This window comes from Panthera tigris, chromosome C1 (genome assembly GCF_018350195.1).
Source record: "Panthera tigris isolate Pti1 chromosome C1, P.tigris_Pti1_mat1.1, whole genome shotgun sequence".
Lineage (NCBI taxonomy): Eukaryota > Metazoa > Chordata > Mammalia > Carnivora > Felidae > Panthera > Panthera tigris.
This window is the reverse complement of record NC_056667.1, coordinates 36,843,609-36,861,756: the sequence shown is the minus strand read 5'-3', so window position 1 is coordinate 36,861,756 and position 18,148 is coordinate 36,843,609. Positions and strand designations below refer to the sequence as shown.

General features: G+C 40.0%; 1 protein-coding gene across 2 annotated transcripts in view; it reads right to left on the bottom strand.

Moving 5' to 3' along the window:
* Positions 1–17,984, bottom strand: part of LOC102969034 (cytochrome P450 4B1) — a 64,721-nt gene extending 46,737 nt beyond the window's left edge. For both annotated transcript variants that reach the window (XM_042997014.1, XM_042997018.1), the window contains exon 1: positions 17,815–17,984. In XM_042997014.1, coding sequence (XP_042852948.1) covers positions 17,815–17,838 — 24 coding nt within the window. In that variant the 5' untranslated portion in view covers positions 17,839–17,984. The remainder of the gene's footprint in view (positions 1–17,814) is intronic.
* Positions 17,985–18,148: the final 164 nt, after the last annotated feature.

The window sequence follows — 18,148 nt, the reverse complement described above, 5'->3', positions numbered from 1 at the left end:
ACACAGACATCAAAATCCAGGAAGCACAGAGGACCCCCATTAGATTCAACAAAAACTGACCATCAACGAGGCATATCATAGTCAAATTCACAAAATACTCAGGCAAGGAGAGAATCATGAAAGCAGCAAGGGAAAAAAAGCCCCTAACCTACAAGGGAAGACAGATCAGGTTTGCAGCAGACCTATCCACAAAAACTTGGCAGGCCAGAAAGGAGTGGCAGGATATATTCAATGTGCTGAATCAGAAAAATACGCAGCCAAGAATTCTTTACCCAGCATAGTTGTCATTCAAAAAAATAGGAGAGATCAAAAGTTTCCCAGACAAACAAAAATTAAAGAAGTTCATGACCACTAAACTAGTCTTCCAATAAATTTTAAGGGGGACTCTCTGACAGGAGAAAAGATGAAAAATACATACATACATACATACATACATACATACGTACATACATACATACCAAAAGCAACAAAGACTAGAAAGGACCAGAGAACACCACCAGAAACCCCCAACTCTACAAGCAACATAATGGCAATAAATTAATATCTTTCAGTACTCACTCTAAAAGTCAATGGAGTAAATGCTCCAATCAAAAGACACAGGGTAATAGAATGGATAAGAAAACAAGATCCATCTATATGCTGTTTACAGGAGACCCACTTTAGACCTAAAGACACTTTCAGATTGAAAGTAAGGGGATGGAAAACCATCTATCATGCTAATGGTCAACAAAAGAAAGCCAGAATAGCCATACTTATATCAGACTATCTAGAGTTTAAAATAAAGACTGTAACAAGAGATGAATAAGGGCATTATATCATAATCAAGGGGCCTATCCACCAAGAAGACCTAACAATTGTAAACATTTATGCTCCAAATGTGCAAGCACCCAAAAATATAAATCACTTTATCACAAAAATAAAGAAACTCATTGATAATAATACCATAATAGTAGGGGACTTCATCACCCCACTTACAACAATGGACAGATCATTTAATCAGAAAATCAACAAGGAACAATGGCTTTGAATGACACACTGGACCAGATGGACTTACCAGATATATTTAGAACATTTCATCCTAAAGCAGCAGAATATACATTCTCCTCCAGTGCACATGGAATATTCTCCAGAATAGACCACAAACTGGGACACAAATCAGCCCTCAACAAGTACAAAAATATCTAGATCATACCGTGCATATTTTCATACCACAATGCTATGAAACTCGAAATCAACCATAAGAAAAAATTTGGAAAGGTAACAAATACTTGGGAGACTGAAGAACATCCTACTAAAGAATGAATGGGCTAACCAAGAAGTTAGGAGGAAATTAAAAACTATATGGAAGCCAATGAAAATGATAACACCACAACCCCAAACCTCTGGGATGCAGCAAAGGCAGTTATAAGAGGAAAGTATATAGCAATCCAGGCCTTCCTAAAGAAGGAAGAAAAGTTCTCAGATACACAACCTAATCCTACACCTTAAAGAGCTGGAAAAAGAACAGCAAATAAAACTGAAACCCAGTAGAAGTCAGGAAATAATAAAGATTAGAGCAGAAGTTAATGCTATTGAAACAAACAACAACAAAAACAACAACAACAAAAACCAATAGAACAGATCAATGAAACCAGAAGCTGGTTCTTTGAAAGAATTAACAAAATTGATAAACCATTAGCCAATTTGATCAAGAAGAAAAAGGAAAGGACCCACACAAATGAAATCAAGAATGAAAGAGGATAGATCACAGCCAACACAGCAGAAATAAAAACAATAATAAGAGAATATTATGAGCAATTATACACCAATAAAATGGGCAAGCTTGAAGAAATGGACAAATTCCTAGATATATATACACTACCAAAACTGAAACAGGAAGAAATAGAAAATTTGAACAGACCCATAACCAGTAAGGAAATCGAATTAGTAATCAAAAATCTGCCAAGAAAACAAGAGTCCAAGGCCAGATGGCTTTCCAGGGGAATTCTACCAAACATTTAAGGAAGAGTTAACACCTATTCTCTTAAAGCTGTTCAAAAAAATAGAAATGGAAGGAAAACTTCCGAACTCTTTCCATGAAGCCAGCATTACCTTGATTCCAAAACCAGAGACCCCACTAAAAAGAGAACTATAGACCAATTTCTCTGATGAACATGGATGCAAAAATCCTCAACAAGATATTAGCCAACTGGATCCAACAATACATTAAAAAAATTATTGGGGTGCCTGGGTGGCTTAGTCGGTTAAGTGTCCGACTTCAGCTCAGGTCATGATCTCTTGGTTTGTGAGTTCAAGCCCCACGTCGGGCTCTGTGCTGACAGTTCAGAGCCTGGAGCCTGCTTCGGATTCTGTGTCTCCCTCTCTCTTTTCTCCTCCCCTGCTCATGCTCTCTCTGTCTCAAAAATAAATAAAAAACATTTAAAAATTTTTTTAAAAAAATTATTCACCACGACCAAGTGGGATTTATACCTGGGATGCAGGGCTGGTTCAATATCCGCAAAACAATCAATGTGATTCATCACATCAATAAAAGAAAGGACAAGAACCATATGATCCTCTTGGTAGATGCAAAGAAAACATTTGACAAAATACAGCATCGTTTCTTGATAAAAACCAACAAGAAAGTGGGAATAGAAGGATCATAACTCAGGATCATAAGAGCCATATATGAAAGGCCCAATGTTAATATCATCTTCAATGGGAAAAAACTGAGAGCTTTCCCCCTAAGGTCAGGAACAAGACAGGGATGTCCACTCTCGCCACTGTTATTCAACATAGTATTGGAAGTCTTAGCCTCTGTAATCAGACAACACAAAGAAATAAACAGCATCCAAATCGGCCAGGAGGAGGTCAAACTTTCACTCTTCGCAGATGACATGATACTCTATATGGAAAACCCTAAAGATTCCACCAAAAAACTGCTAGAACTGATTCATGAATTCAGCAAAGTTGAAGGATATAAAATCAACGCACAGAAATCGGTTGCATTCCTATACACCAACAATGAAGCAACAGAAAGAGAAATCAAGGAATCTATCCCATTTACAGTTGCACAAAAAACCCATAAAATACCTAGGAATACATCTAACCAAAGAGGTGAAAAATCTATACACTGAAAACTAGAGAAAGCTTATGAAAGAAATTGAAGAAGACACAAAGAAATGGAAAAAGATTCCATGCTCCTGGATAGGAAGAACAAGTACTGTTAAAATGTCAATATTACCCAAAGAAATCTACATATTCAATGCAATCCCTATCAAAGCAACACCAGCATTCTTCACAGAGCTAGAACAAATAATCCTAAAATGTGTATGGAACCAGAAAAGACCCTGAATAGCCAAAGCAATCTTGAAAAAGAAAACCAAAGCAGGAGGCATCACAATCCCGGACTTCAAGGTGTATTACAAAGCTGTAATCATCAAGACAGTATGGTACTGGCACAAGAACAGACACTCAGATCAATGGAACAGAATAGGGAACCCAGAAATGGACCCACAAACGTATGGCCAACTAATCTTTGACAAAGCAGGAAAGAATATCCAGTGGAATAAAGACAATCTCTTCAGCAAGTGGTGCTGGGAAAACTGGACAGCGACATGCAGAAGAATGAACCTGGACCACTTTCTTATACCATACACAAAAATAAACTCAAAATGGATGAAAGACCTAAATGTAAGACAGCAAGCCATCAAAATCCTCGAGGAGAAAGCAGGCAAAAACCTCTTTGATCTTGGCCACAGCAACTTCTTACTCAACACATCTCTGGAGGCAAGGGCAACAAAAGCAAAAATGAACTACTGTGACCTCAACAAAATAAAAAGCTTCTGCACAGCGAAGGAAACAATCAGCAAAACTAAAAGGCAACCGACAGAATGGGAGAAGATATTTGCAAATGACATATCATATAAAGGGTTAGCATCCAAAATCTATAAAGAACTTATCAAACTCAACACCCAAAAAAACAAATAATCCAGTCAAGAAATGGGCAAAAGACATAAATAGACCATTCTCCAAGGAAGACATCCAGATGGCCAAATGACACATGAAAAAATGCTCAACATCACTCATCGTCAGGGAAATACAAATCAAAACCACCATGAGATACCACCTCACACCTGTCAGAATGGCTAACATTAACAACTCAGGCAACAACAGATGTTGGCGAGGATGCGGAGAAAGACAATCTCTTTTGCATTGTTGGTGGCAATGCAAGCTGGTGCAGCCACTCTGGAAAACAGCATGGAGGTTCCTCAAAAAACTCAAAATAGAACTACCCTACGACCCAGCAATTGCACTACTAGGCATTTATCCAAGGGATACAGGTGTGCTGTTTCGAAGGGACACATGAACCCCCATGTTTATAGCAGCACTATCAATAATAGCCAAAGTATGGAAAGAACCCAAATGTCCATCGATGGATGAATGGATAAAGAAAATGTGGTATATATATATACAATGGAGTATGACTCAGCAATCAAAAAGAATGAAATCTTGCCATTTGCAACAATGTGTATGGAACTAGAGCATATTATGCTAAGCGAAATAAGTCAGAGAAGGACAAATATCATGATTTCACTCATATGTGTAATTTAAGGAACAAAACAGATGAATGTAGAGGAAGGGAAGCAAAATACGATAAAAACAGAGAGGGAGGCAAACCATAAGAGACTCTTAAATACAGAGAACAGACTGAGAGTTGCTGAAGGGGAGGTGGGTCAGGGGATGGGCTAAATGGGTGATGGGCATTAAGGAGGGCACCTGTTGGGATGAGCACTGGGTGTTATATGTAGTGATGAATCGCTGGGTTCTACTCCTGAAACCAATACTATACTGTAGGTTAACTACCTTGAATTTAAATAAATAATTTCTTTTAAAGATGGTGGATGTTATCAATGCTGTTATGCAGACATTGTGATAATAATATTGTTTTTCTCCCCTTATTCTATAATAGAGTGAATTGCACTAATTTTCAGATGTTAAATCAACTTTAATTACCAATTTTTTTAATGTTTATTTATTTTTGAGAGAGACAGAGACAGAGCATGAGCAGGGGAGGGGCAGAGGGAAAGGGAGACAGAATCTGGAGCAGGCACCAGGCTCTGAGCAAGCTGTCAGCACAGAGCCTGACATGAGGCCTGAACCCACAAACTGCGAGATAATGACCTGAGCCAAAGTTGGACACTTAACCAACTGAGCCACCCAGGTGCCCCTAAACCAACTTCAGTTTCTAAGATGAACTCCTAGTTGTTCATAATATATCCTTTTATGTGTAGCTGGTTATAATTTGCAGTATTTGTTAGAGATTTTTGCATCTATTTTCATAAGAAAAAGTGAGTAATTTTCTTTCTTTGTAATGTCTTTCTCTTTTTTTAAATATCAGGAGAGTATTGATCTCCAAAGGTAAGTTGGAGAAAGCTCCCTTCCTCTGTTGTATTTGGAATGAGTTTGTGTTGGATTAGTATTATTTCTTCCCTTAATGTTTAATAAAATTCACCAGTGAAGAAATTTAGGCCTGGATTTTCTTCTCCTTTATTATTTTTTGGGAAGAGAGGGAAGAGATTTTAATTACAAATTTAATTTCTTTATGATATAGGGCTCTTCAGGACATCCCTTTTTTTCTTGAGTAATCTTTGCAGTTTGTACTTTTCAAGAAATTTGTCCATTTCTTCTAAATTGTCAAATTTATTGGCATGAAGTTTTTCAAAATATTACCTTATTATCCTTTTCACATCCAAAGGATGCGTAGTGATGTTTTTTCTTTCACTCCTGATGTTGATAGTTTGCGTCTTCTCTATTTTCTCTTGATCAGTCTAAGTACAGATATATCTCATTTTATTGATATTTTCAAGGAACCAGACTTTAGTTTAACTTTTTCTATTGCTTGTTTTCTATTAAATGATTTCCACTCCTATCTTTCTTCTTTCTTTCCTTGTATTTATTTTAAATTTAATTTGCTCTTTTTTCCTGGTATGTTAAGGTATATATTTATGTAATTAATTTTCAACCTTTCTTCTTTTCTTTTCTTTTTTTTTAATTTTTAAACATTTATCTATTTTTTGAGAGACAGAGCATAAGCAAGGGAGGGGCAGAGAGAGAGAGAGAGTCACAGATTCTGAAGGAGGCTCCAGGCTCTGAGCTGTCAGCACAAAGCTTGACACAGAGCTCGAACCATGAACCATGAGATCACTACCTGAGCTGAAGTCAGATGCTTAACCAACTGAACCACCCAGGTGCCCCAACTTTTCTTTTTTTCTAACATAAGAATCTGAATTGTAAATTTTCTTCTATGTTATATTAACCACAACCCTCAAATTTTGATATCCTTTGTTCTCTTTTCCTGCCTCTCTTTAGGTAGAGTTTTTGCTTGTTTTTACTATTTCATTATATTTCCACTATTAGCCTATCAGTGATGCATCTTTTTCCTATGCTTTACAATATTTATCTGTAACTTACCGCAATCTACCTTCAGACAATATTATATCAATTAATACATATTGAAAGAGACATAATAATATGCTTCTGTCTCCTTCCTATCCTTTGTTGTCATACATTTTACTTCTATATATGTCATAAACACCACAATACAATGTTGTTGGGGTTTTTTTTCATTAAACAGTTAATTTCAAATTTTTTTAACTAAGAAAAAAAATCTGTATTTAACTTTCTTGGTGCTCTTCATTCCTTTGTATAGGTCCAAATTTTCAGCTGGTATTATTTTATTTGAACTTAAAGAATTTCCTTTAGCCTTTTTAAAAGTGAAAACTTGTATAAATTCTCTCAGCTTTTGTTTGTCTGAAAATGTCTTTACTTTCCTTCATTTTTGAAGAGTATTTTCACTGATGTATAATTCTAGATTAACATCTTTTTTCCTCATGCTGTTCTTTATTTTCTTATGTTTATTTATTTTTAAGAGAGAGAGAGAGAGAGTGCAAGCGGGGGGAGAGGCAGACAGAGGGAGACACAGAATCTGAAGCAGTCTCCAGGCTTCGAACCGTCAGCACAGAGCTGACACGGGGCTCAAACTCACAAACCACGAGATCATGACCTGAGCCAGAGGCTTAAGTGACTGAGCCACCCAGGAGCCCCATCTCATTCTGCTCTTTAAAGAAATTATTCCTTTGTCTTTTGGCTTCCATTGTTCCTAATGAGAAATCTATGATATTTCTTATCTTTATTCCCCTGTATATAATATATATCTTCTTTTATGTCTGCCTCAAATATTTTCTCTTTATCACTAGGTTTTTAGTAAATTTGTTATGATGTGCTTTGGTATGGTTTTCTATGTGTTTATTCTAGAGTTTGTTGAGTTTCTTGGGTCTGTTGTTTATAGCCTTCTTGTTTCAAAAACATTTTGGCTACTATTTCTTCAAACATTTTTCTGCCTCTACACTTTCTGAGATCCTGGTTATCCACATGTTATATCACTGCAGTGTTCCATAGGTAATGAAGCTCTATTCACTTTTTTTTAAGTCTGGTTTTTTTCTTTTTCTGCTACAGGTTGGATATTTTTAATTACTATGTCTTCAAGGTAACTGGTGTTTTCTTCTTCATTATCTAATCTGTTTTTTAAGTTACACGATGTCATCTTTAGTTCAGATATTGTACTTGTAAACTCTTAAAGTTCCATTTGGTAACTTCCACTTCTTTCCTCATATGTTCATATTTTCATTTAAATCTCAAATCTCTCTCTCTCTCTCTGTATATACATATATATATAATATACATATATATTAGCTACTTCAAAGTCTATTTCTGCTAACTCCATCATCTGTCTTATTTCTCGGTCTATTTCTATAGATTAATTTTCTCCTGGTTATAGGTCATATTTTCCTGCTTCCTTCCATGTCTAATCATTTTATTGAATGTCAGACATTGTGAATGTTCCATTGTTGAGGGTCTGAATTTTGTTTCCTTCCTTTAAAGAATGTTGAAGTTTGTTTAGTTTGGGCAGGAATTTAGGTTACTTGAGGGTCAGTTTTATTCTTTTTAACTTTTATTAAGGTAGCTCTAGAGTACCTTAACTCTGAGACTATGTTAGCTCTACTACTATGACCCTTTTGAGGTCTCCACTGAATACCCAGGTGTTCAACAAATTCCCTCCCCCATAGCCAGCTGGAATTTTAATGTCTCCCAACCTGGTTCGGCTTATACCTACCCAGTAGTTATTATTTCCCCACACTCATTAAGTTTCACCCTGTGCATGCACAACTTAGGATTTAGACAAAGACTCAATAGAGACCCCTACACAGATTTCTAGAACTTTTTTCTGGGTAGGTCCTTCCTCTAAGGTACTCTACTCCTAGAAACTCTTCTTGAGTTTTCTCTCGCTGCTCTGCCAGAAAGTGCCATCAGGCATAAAGCTAGGGTAATCGTTAGGCTCACCTTGTTTGTTTTCCTTCTTTCATGGATCATAGTCCTGTGCTAGCATTGTCCAATGTCTGAACAGTTGCTTCATATACTTGTCCAATTTTCTAGCTGCTTATTCAGGAGGGAAAGCCCAGTACAATTTACTCAGTCATGTTCCATGTTACTTCGTTGAAACGTTACTTCAAAAAGTTGCAATCACTCCAACGATACTCCCTGTCCTCCTTTCCTGCTTCATTTTTCTCCTTAGTACTCAGCATCCAACACTATCTATTTTTGCATTATTTTGCATTATTTCGAATTATTTCCCTTCATTAAATCCAGGCAGGCAGAGATTTTTTTGTGTATTTTGTTACAGCTGTAACAAGCACAAAGATAAGTTGTAGCTCAGGCACAAAGATAAGTTTTTACAATACATTAAGGACTCAATAAATATATAATAGATGGATGAATAGATGAAGTCTCAAAAACTTTCCTAAATGACATCCCTAACCTTTCTGCATCTTGCATCATGGTGCTGATACACCTTTATTGCTTATGTGTCTGTTTTTCTTCTCTCTCTCTCTTTCACTCTGTGTGTGTGTCTCTGTCTCTTCTTACACACACACACACACACACACACACACACACACACCCAGGAGTTCTTGAATAACAGGAATATGATTTTGTCTATCTGTGTGTTCCCACCTCCCAACACAGGGCTGGTCACAGGAGAGTTACCATTTATAGGAGTGGAAAATGTCCACATCTTAAAAGTGCAGTTTTCTAGAAAACCAGAAGAGGGCAGTACAAGGCCATGCATGTCTTTATTGTGTCCCAGTGCATCTTCTCTAAGTAGGAATTGGTCTCAGAGGGAGCTGGACTTTTCAGTCTTAGGCTTAGACACACAGAGCTAGTGCTATTCTCTCAGAAAAGGACTCAGGAGGGCCCAGGAAGCCTCCCTTAAGTTGTTCTGTCACACGGCTTTGCTGATTCAGCCTCTCCCACCATTTACTCCTTCATCCATAAACACCCAGCCTTGACTGATGAAGCAGACACACACACACACACACACACACACACACACACACACACACACAGTTCTTCTTTGCAAAAGAGACTTCCTTTCATGATCCCATCACCTCCTCTCCCAGCCTGTGCTATTTAAGTTTCATGGTTAAAATGGGATTTCTCAAAGGTCTGTTTCCTGGCCTCCCTGTTTACTTAATGCACTTTGCAAACTCCCTTGAAGCTTTTAATACATGCCATTTAAATTTAATCTTTACCACAAGCACTGCCAGGAGGTAAGCTTTGTTAGTTCCAATTTATAGATGAGGAAACAGGCTCAGAGAGGAAAAGGAACTTGCCTAAGGTCACACAGCTAGTGGGGGGAAAGGGTGAGACCTGCACCCAGATGTGCTAGTCCAGGGCTCCTGTGGTCACTTGCAGCCCCTTCTCCAGCACAAGCTCCAGGGGAAGAGGGCAAGTGGGCTGGAGGCCACAGTGCATGCTCTTTCTTCTCAGGATTATTGTTCTCATCCCAAAATAAGCTCAGTCACTCCAGACTTGCTTCCCCCCCACTTCCAGTATAAACCTCCTCTGTGGTATTTACCCCCAGGGCCATTTCCTGCTTCCTGGAAACTCTTGCAGGGCAGAACATGGATATTATTGGTGTATTCCAGAGCTTCACACAGCCCCCTGCAAGGGCTCCCTCAGACCAGGGTTGCTGGATGGATAAAGTAACCAAAAAGAAGGACAATGCCTAGAAACTCTTTAGAGTTTCATCTATTTCCCCCATAATTTAATCCAGCAAATAGTCCCTGAGGTCCTCCCAGTACAGGGCCCTGTGCTGGGGGCTAAAGACAGTTGACAGATGGGGAAACTGAGGCTACGACACAGCCGAGGCACAAAAACTTGCAGCAACTGAGAGGAGGCTGGGCCCAGAATAGAAGGAGAATCCCAGTGGGGGCAGCTCTCACCCCTGCCCATGATAATGCTGGGAACCAGTTGCTGTTTCCGGCTGCCTGGGACCCACTGGGAGAGAAACAATTGTTTAGCTTGGAGCCTGGCCCCTTTCCTACCACCCAATCTTTCCCTTTCCCATTGTCCTTAGGCCTCTCATCAGGGTACAGGATACAGCTGCTGGCAAAGCAAGGAAAAGAATGGGAAAAGGGTTGGGGGAAGCAGATGAGGCCATCCCAGGAGAGGACAGACCCTTACTGGTGGTCCCTTCCCAGATGAGCTGCAGACAAAGGCCTCAGGCTGCGGGCTCCCTGGGTGAACAAGTTGGGCTTCAGAGGCAAACAGATCCAGATTCAGGCCCCAGCATCTGCCCCTGACGTGCAGTGCCTCTTTTTCTGAGCATCGATTTCCTTCTCAGTTAGAGTATGGTAAGGTGCTTGCCTAGTGAGGATTGGCTTATTGTGGTGAGGATTAACACCAAAATGCCTGATATCTAAGTATTTCTAAATGTTTGTTTATCTTCCCTCCCCCCACTTTGACCATCGCAAACCACCAAGAAATATGATGATGGCAGAGAGGCTTCTTATAGCAGATGGAAGCAGCACATTCGATTAGGTAAATGACGATGTGTTACCAAGTCATCATTAAAATCAAATTTTAGGGGCACCTGAGTGGCTCAGTTGGTTAAGCGTCCAACTTAGGCTCAGGTCATGATCTCACAGTTTGTGGGTTCGAGCCCCATATTGGGGTCTGTACTGACAGCTCAGAGCCTGGAGCCTGTTTCAGATTCTGTGTCTCTGTCTCTCCCAGCCCCTCCCCCGCTCGTTCTCCCTCTCTCTCTCTCTCAAGAATAAACAAACATTAAAAAGTTTTTAATCAAAATTTAAAATCTGTAGTAAATCACATTTAATAATTAATAATGACATTAATGGAATAGCTGACATTTATTGAGACATTTATTGACATTTCCTATGGGATAGGCACATTACGTGTTCACAGCTACCCTGTAAGCTGGGTATTATCAGGGCCAGCTTCATGGATGTGTGAGTAGTGCAGTTACACAGAGCCCTCCACTCAGAAGGGCAGTCCATAACTGGGGTTTAATGCTCTGTGGCTACCATCTTATAATTCTTAATTATTTTAACTTTGAATTTGTGTTTTGTAAGTGAAGTCCAATGAAATAATGGAGCACACTCTGGGGACTTGGAAACTCAGCTGACACATAGCTCTGCCTCTCATTGTCTCCCCGCCTCACCCTCCCCAGAATGGGTTCTTGGCTGCCTGCTCCCTGGCCTCTGTCCCAGGCAGGGGCTTGGATTCAGGCATAGGGAAAATTGGGTTGAGGATGCCTGCCAAGTCATGAGGCAGGGCCCCATACCCCTGTGAGTATCCCCATGCCCAAAGGACTGCAACTTTAAATAGTGAATAATAAACAGGTTGAGTGCAAAATCACAGAAGCAAGAAAAAAGGCTTTTTTTCCTGCTTTTTGAACAAGGAGCCCTGCATTTTCATTTGCACTGGGCCCCCCAAATTATGTAGTTGGTCTTGGGTACTATTACTACCACCATTTCACAAAAGTAGAGGCTCACAGAGGCTCAGTAATTCCCCTGAGATCACACAGCTACCAAGTGGCAGAGTTCAGGCATGGACTTGGATCCCAGAGGAAAGGATTCATCTGAGATCTCAAAGAGCCACAACCCAAGAATTAGAAGCCCTGGATCTGATTTCTGACCATGATGTTGGGCAAGTTTGCCCCCACTCTGTGCCTCAGTTTTCCCAAGTGACAGTGCTCTGTGGAATTTTCCCAAGGTAGCAGAGGGTCTCAAGATTTGGCTTTCCACCTATACAGGTTGAGATTTTGAGCATGGGAATGTCATCTCTGCCCACCTTCCCCACAGAGATGCTAGGAGGATTTAGTAGGCATCACTTGTCCTACGTGACACTTCACAGCATATAAAGCACTTTCATGCCACTCCCTCCCCAGAAAGCTGGGCAAGGAATATTCTTATTACCAGTTTACAGACAGGGAAGTTGAAGCATCAGACCCACAGAGTGATTTAGTCAAGTTCACACTGCATTTCAGACAAGGTTTGGAAGGGTTATAAGGGTTCCACAGATATATGAACATCCCCAAATGAAAAGATGGGTCACAACATTGGTGAGTCTGGTGTGGGAGCACACCATAGGCTTCTCAGTGCAGGAATACTTGCTCTGAGAAGGTTGGCTTCACCTCTGGTCTTAACAGTCCCAGGTATGAAGGAGGAGGCCAGAGAGGCACCAAGAGCTCCTGAGAGAAGACACCTGACCAGCAACTTTCAAAGGTCCTCGGAATCCTTTGGGATGTTTACCCAACACAGGAGGGCTGTTATCCACAGATCAACAGACAAACAGACAGACAGAGGGGCTAAATGACAGACTGAGCAGAAGTATCCCCTTAGCTCTCAGCTCCACTCCTCAAGTCTCCCCACCCATGACTAGCCCACTGGCCAGTCCTGGGATAGGGCCCCATCTGCAGAGAGGGCAGAGTCTGGCTGACCGGAAGTCATTGCAGCTAGGTCATGCATCCTCAGCCCAGCACCACTCCCCTGGATTTCTCAGTCCCTGGTTCCCTGGGTGACGATGTGACATCTACAACACAAGAGGGCCATGGGAAGGGCTGTCCTAAGCTAGCCACCAGTCTTGCCTGGGGACTCTCATGACCCCAGAACGTGTTTGTGAAATGCCTCCTGAAGTCAGGACCCTTTCCTGCCTGTCCCCAGACCTTCAGGAAGGTGCTAGTGCAGAGTTGTCCAATAAAACTTCCTATAGAGATGGAAATGTTCTATGCTGCCCAATAGCCACTAGCCACATATGGCTATGGGACACAGTGGCCAGTGAGACTAAGAAACTAACTTAAACTTTTTATTTAATTTTAATTAAGTTAAATGTCAACTTTAAATTGCCATGTGTAGCTAGTGGCTACCATACTGAGCAGCGCAGTTCTAGAAAAAAAAGGAGATAATAAAAACAGAATAACTGCACCATAATTGGGGCTTCAAAAGCCCTTTCACAAGCACCTTATCCGGGCTAGACAAATGAGAGGAGAGTAGTATCTTAACTGTCCTGTGAAACAAATGTTAATCCCCATTTTGCAGAGGAGAAAACTAAGGCTTGGAGAATTTTTTTAATGCTTATTTATTTATTTTTGACAGAGAGAGTGTGTGTGCAGGAGGAGCAGAGAGACAGGAAGACAGAGAATCCCAAGCAGGCTCCGTGCTGTCAGCACAGACCCCAAGGCGGGGCTTGAAGCCATGAACCATGAGATCGTGACTGAGCCAAAACCAAGAGCCCAACGCTCAACCAACTGAAAGCTCAGAGAATTTAAATGGCTTCCGTGTTGACAGAGCTAGTACTACAAGCATGACTTCATCCCATATCTCTTGATTCCAAAACTCTATTAGTACCTGTATTCAACCCTTCCCCCTTCTGTAAACATTACATATTTATTGGCTCATTATTATTAGATGCCTAGCTCTGGGCTAGACACATACAGACAAATAAGAGACAGGCCTAGGCTTTGGAGGGGGTATCCCAGACAAAGATGAATAATTACCACAATAATATGGGGGTATAAAAATTACTTCAAGTGACTTTTTTCCAAGTGGTTCAAAGCACTTTGCTTTAAAAACCACCTACACTTGATAGCTTTCGGATTTATATTTCAGGCCCCAGCCTCTGCCCAGAACTCCAGATGAATACAGACATACTTCATCTTATTGTGTTTTGTTTTGTTGCACTTCGCAGATAAGTGCATTTTTTTTTTTTAATTGAAGGTTTGTGGCAACCGCGGGTCAAGCAAGTCTACTAGCGCCATTTTCCCCACAGCATTTGTTTACTTCGTGTCTCTGCATCACACTTAGGTGATCCTCACAATATTTCAAACTTTGTCATTATTATATTTGTTATGGTGATCCATGATCAGTGAGTATAATCACTGAAAGCTCAGATGATGGTTAACATTTTTTTTTGCAATAAAGTATTTTTAATCAAAGTATAGACTGTTTAGACATAATGCTATTGCGCACTTAGTAGATGACAGTATAGTGTAAACATAACTTTCATTTATTTATCAATTTTTTTTTTATTTCTTTTTGAGAGAGAGAGAGAGATAACACGAGCGGGGAAGGGGCAGAGAGAGGGAGACAGAGAATCCCATGCAGGTTCTGCGCCATCAGAACACAGCTCAATGTGGGGCCTAAACTCACGAACTGTGAGATCATGACCTGTGCCGAGGTCAGGCACTCAACTGACTGAGCCACCCAGGTGCTTTTTAAATCTTGTATCACTTTGGTTTAATGGGTAACTAAATATTGTATCACAGTGATCTATGATTGTATTTTATCAAATAATAATTTGTCTTTTGACATTTGTAACAAACTTCCCCAGATGAAATTCTGAATAAAGTAGTAAAAGAAATGTTAATTTCTTTGGTCATTTGAGATGTTAAATTACATGGGAAGAATGGTCAAATAAGAAGCGATGCTGAACTTTCTTTAGCTTATACTTATATATGTTAATATAAGTGTTCCAGAGATTGTATGAAATTCCTAAAAATCCGATGTGTTCTGGTATAACCTTATCAGCCATGATTTTTAAATGTATGTCACAAAAAGAACCAAATTTAGTTGTCAATTTCATCATTGTCTTTGTATGTGTATGTGAACTCTTACCAGATCTTTTAAACTCTTTTGTAACTTATAGACTGTTATTGTTTCACTTTGATGCTTTTGCAAAAGTATTCCTGCAAAAGTGCTTCATCTTCAAAGAGATAAATGGAAAAAACCTTGACAAGTATTCTAAAATTCAGGTTTCTGGTATCGTTAAGATCAGAACATCACATAAAGTAAGAATTTCTAAAGCTCCAATGGAAAGCTGATTGATTCATAAAGCTGCTAACTCAAGATGAAGCAAAAGTTAGGGATTAATTGCCTAACACTGAAGGAACTGATGAGATGATTGTAATTTTTATTCCATTTAAAACATTGCTAGTAAAAAAAAAAAACAAAAACATTGCTAGTTCTTTAATGCTTTGTTCTCCAGATTTAAAGAACCCCTTTTTCTCCTCTCTTTCATGCTATCTGTAACTTATAGCAATTTGGTAAAATGTCTTTGTGACCGAGGTTAAAACATTTATCTTTTTCTCCCTACCTGATCCCTCCTGTATTCAGAAACTCCTATTAAATATTCTTGTTTTTATGATAATATATGTATTTGCATAAGTTCAATAAGAATCTGTTCTCCTTGTAACAGGACACAATTGGACAAGTCATTGGCTTGGCTTCCTAGCCTCAAGAAGCTTTGGAAAGTGCAATCTGAGAGAAGTTCTAGCAAAGCAGATTTTAAAGAGCCTATATGGTCAGTCACTATTCTTGCTGTACTTATGCAAATAATCAGGCCCCGTTTATTGAAACTACTTAATTTATAAACAAACTAGTCTTACTGTGGTTATATTTGACAGAAATGGGGATAATTATACAGAATCATAACCTCAAACTCAGAAGCAGTATTTGTAATTTGCTTGAACTATTAACCTTTGTTTTTATTTTGTTTCCATAGAAATCCCTCTCATTAAACTACCTGATTGCTCACATCAAATAGAAGCCAATTTAGCCAACACTGGTTTCTGACCTACAACCTCCTCAAGTTCAGCCTGTTCTAACTAATCATGCTAATACATGATGTGATGCCTATGTAAATAAATAACTCATAAAAAATTGAAACCCAATTGCACATTATTCAAAAAATATAGATTGACTTAGGTAAAACATGAATCTGATTATAACCCATTTGAGTTATTTAGTTGGTTAAATCTTGGCCCCTGGGAATCTCTGCTCTGGAAAATTTCTCAGTCCTTGGTTATTGTTTTCCTTACAGTCATCGCATTAACCTCTCCAGCATGTTGCATACTCTGGAGGGTTTTAAATGCCTGTCAGCAGCCAGTCATATGCCAAATGGTAGCCATCAGGATCAGACAACTGAATGAAATCAGCAATAGCCACATAAATGATGAAGATGGTAACTAATGGCCCTCCTGCCTGATGACTCAACTACTGGGAACATAGAATGTGTGATTCTGCGGCCTGACTACATCAATGTAGTAACCAAGAATAATGCTATATTGGTTGGTCATACCTTCAGCGTGCTGAGACAATGACCAACATGGGGGGAAAAGGGATTATTAAAATCAAAAACAAATGGAGACCAGCCTTGAAAACTCCCTGAGCAGACAAAGCCAGTTTAATCATACAAATAAAGCTTAATTTAGCTTTAAGTTTGCAAGGCTAACTTGACCTGGGTTGCTTGTGCCCCTAGAAATCATAAGCAAAACTTAAATTGCTTCCAAGGGTAATGTGAGGTAACCACTGGCCAATTCCCTATCATTTAAGAAAATTCTAATATTTATAACCAATCACTGTGAAGTCACTGCTTTGTTACTATACAAGCTTCTTTTTTTTTTTTTTTAATGTTTATTATTTTTGAGAGAGTGAGAGAGGGAGCTGGGGAGGGGCAGAGAGAGAGGGAAACAGGATCCAAAGTGAACTCTGCCCTGAGAACAGTGAGCCCAATGTGGGGGGTCGAACTCACAAACTCTGAGATCCTGACCTGAGCCGAAGTTGGATGCTTAGCCCACTGAGCCAGATGCCCCTATACAAGCTTTTTTATAATGATATACCCTTGAGCCTAGTTCCAAGTTTTGGTTTGATTGCTCCCAGTTTGCAAACTGTCTTTAAGTAGTGTATGTACAATACAGTTTTACTAATTACTACTTCTATGATCCATTGATTTAACTTCTGTTATTTCTGAAATTTTGACACAGTTTTAAGCACCAATCGTTTCCCAAAGTCTTCATCATGGTCCATAAAGCCCTACAAGATCTAGCCCCTGACGCTGCCTGCCCTCATTTCCTACCAATCTCCTCTTTGTTCTTCAGGTTCAGCCACACCAGATCTTCCAGGTCACTCCTTCCTCAAGGCCATCGCACAACTCCCCACCTGTCTTCCTCCCAGTATCTAACCAAAGGTGCCCTCCCTTATCATGAGCCACTCCCTATCCCCTTATCACATTTCAGTTTTCCTCATAACATTTGTCACCTCCTGACATTTAATATACTTGCCCGTTGTTACTCTCCTCCCACTAGAATATAAGCTGCAGAAATAGAGTTGGCAGATAAAATACAGGACATCCAGTTAAATTTCAATTTCAGAGTTAAAAAAAAGATTGACTTTCCAGTATGAAGACGTCTCAGACATTGCATGGGATATACTTATACACTGAAAAAAATTCGTTGTTTATCTGAAATTCAAGTTTTCCTGATGTGCTGTTTTTGTTAAATCTGGCAACCCTACGCAGAAAAGCAGGTGGTTATTTAGCTCATCGCTGTGTCCCCAGCGCTAGAGCTGCTCCTGACAAGTAGTAAGCTCTCAGAAAATATTTATACAATGAAAGAATGTGTTCAACCGGGTCACTAACCTGTAACACGCCTAAACTTTTCATAAACAGCAACCGAGTCAGGGGGGCGGAGTCTCTAGACTGTGTTAGCCCAGATCACAACCGGGGGTCAGGTGGCTGATGCATTTTACAAGCAGGTCGAGCAGCTGGGTATTTTGCCGGCCTTCACCCCAGCACCTGGCGAAAGAAAACTCCGCCCGGGACAAGTGAACCGGCTGGTCCCAGGTGGCCCTCCTGGGGGCGGGGCCTCCCCAAACTGCCGGCGGGACCCAGCCCTCGCCGAAGCCAGGGCCCCTTTAACGCCCCGCTTCCCACCACGGCTCGCGTCCTCGTGTGACGTCACCCGGCTGACGGC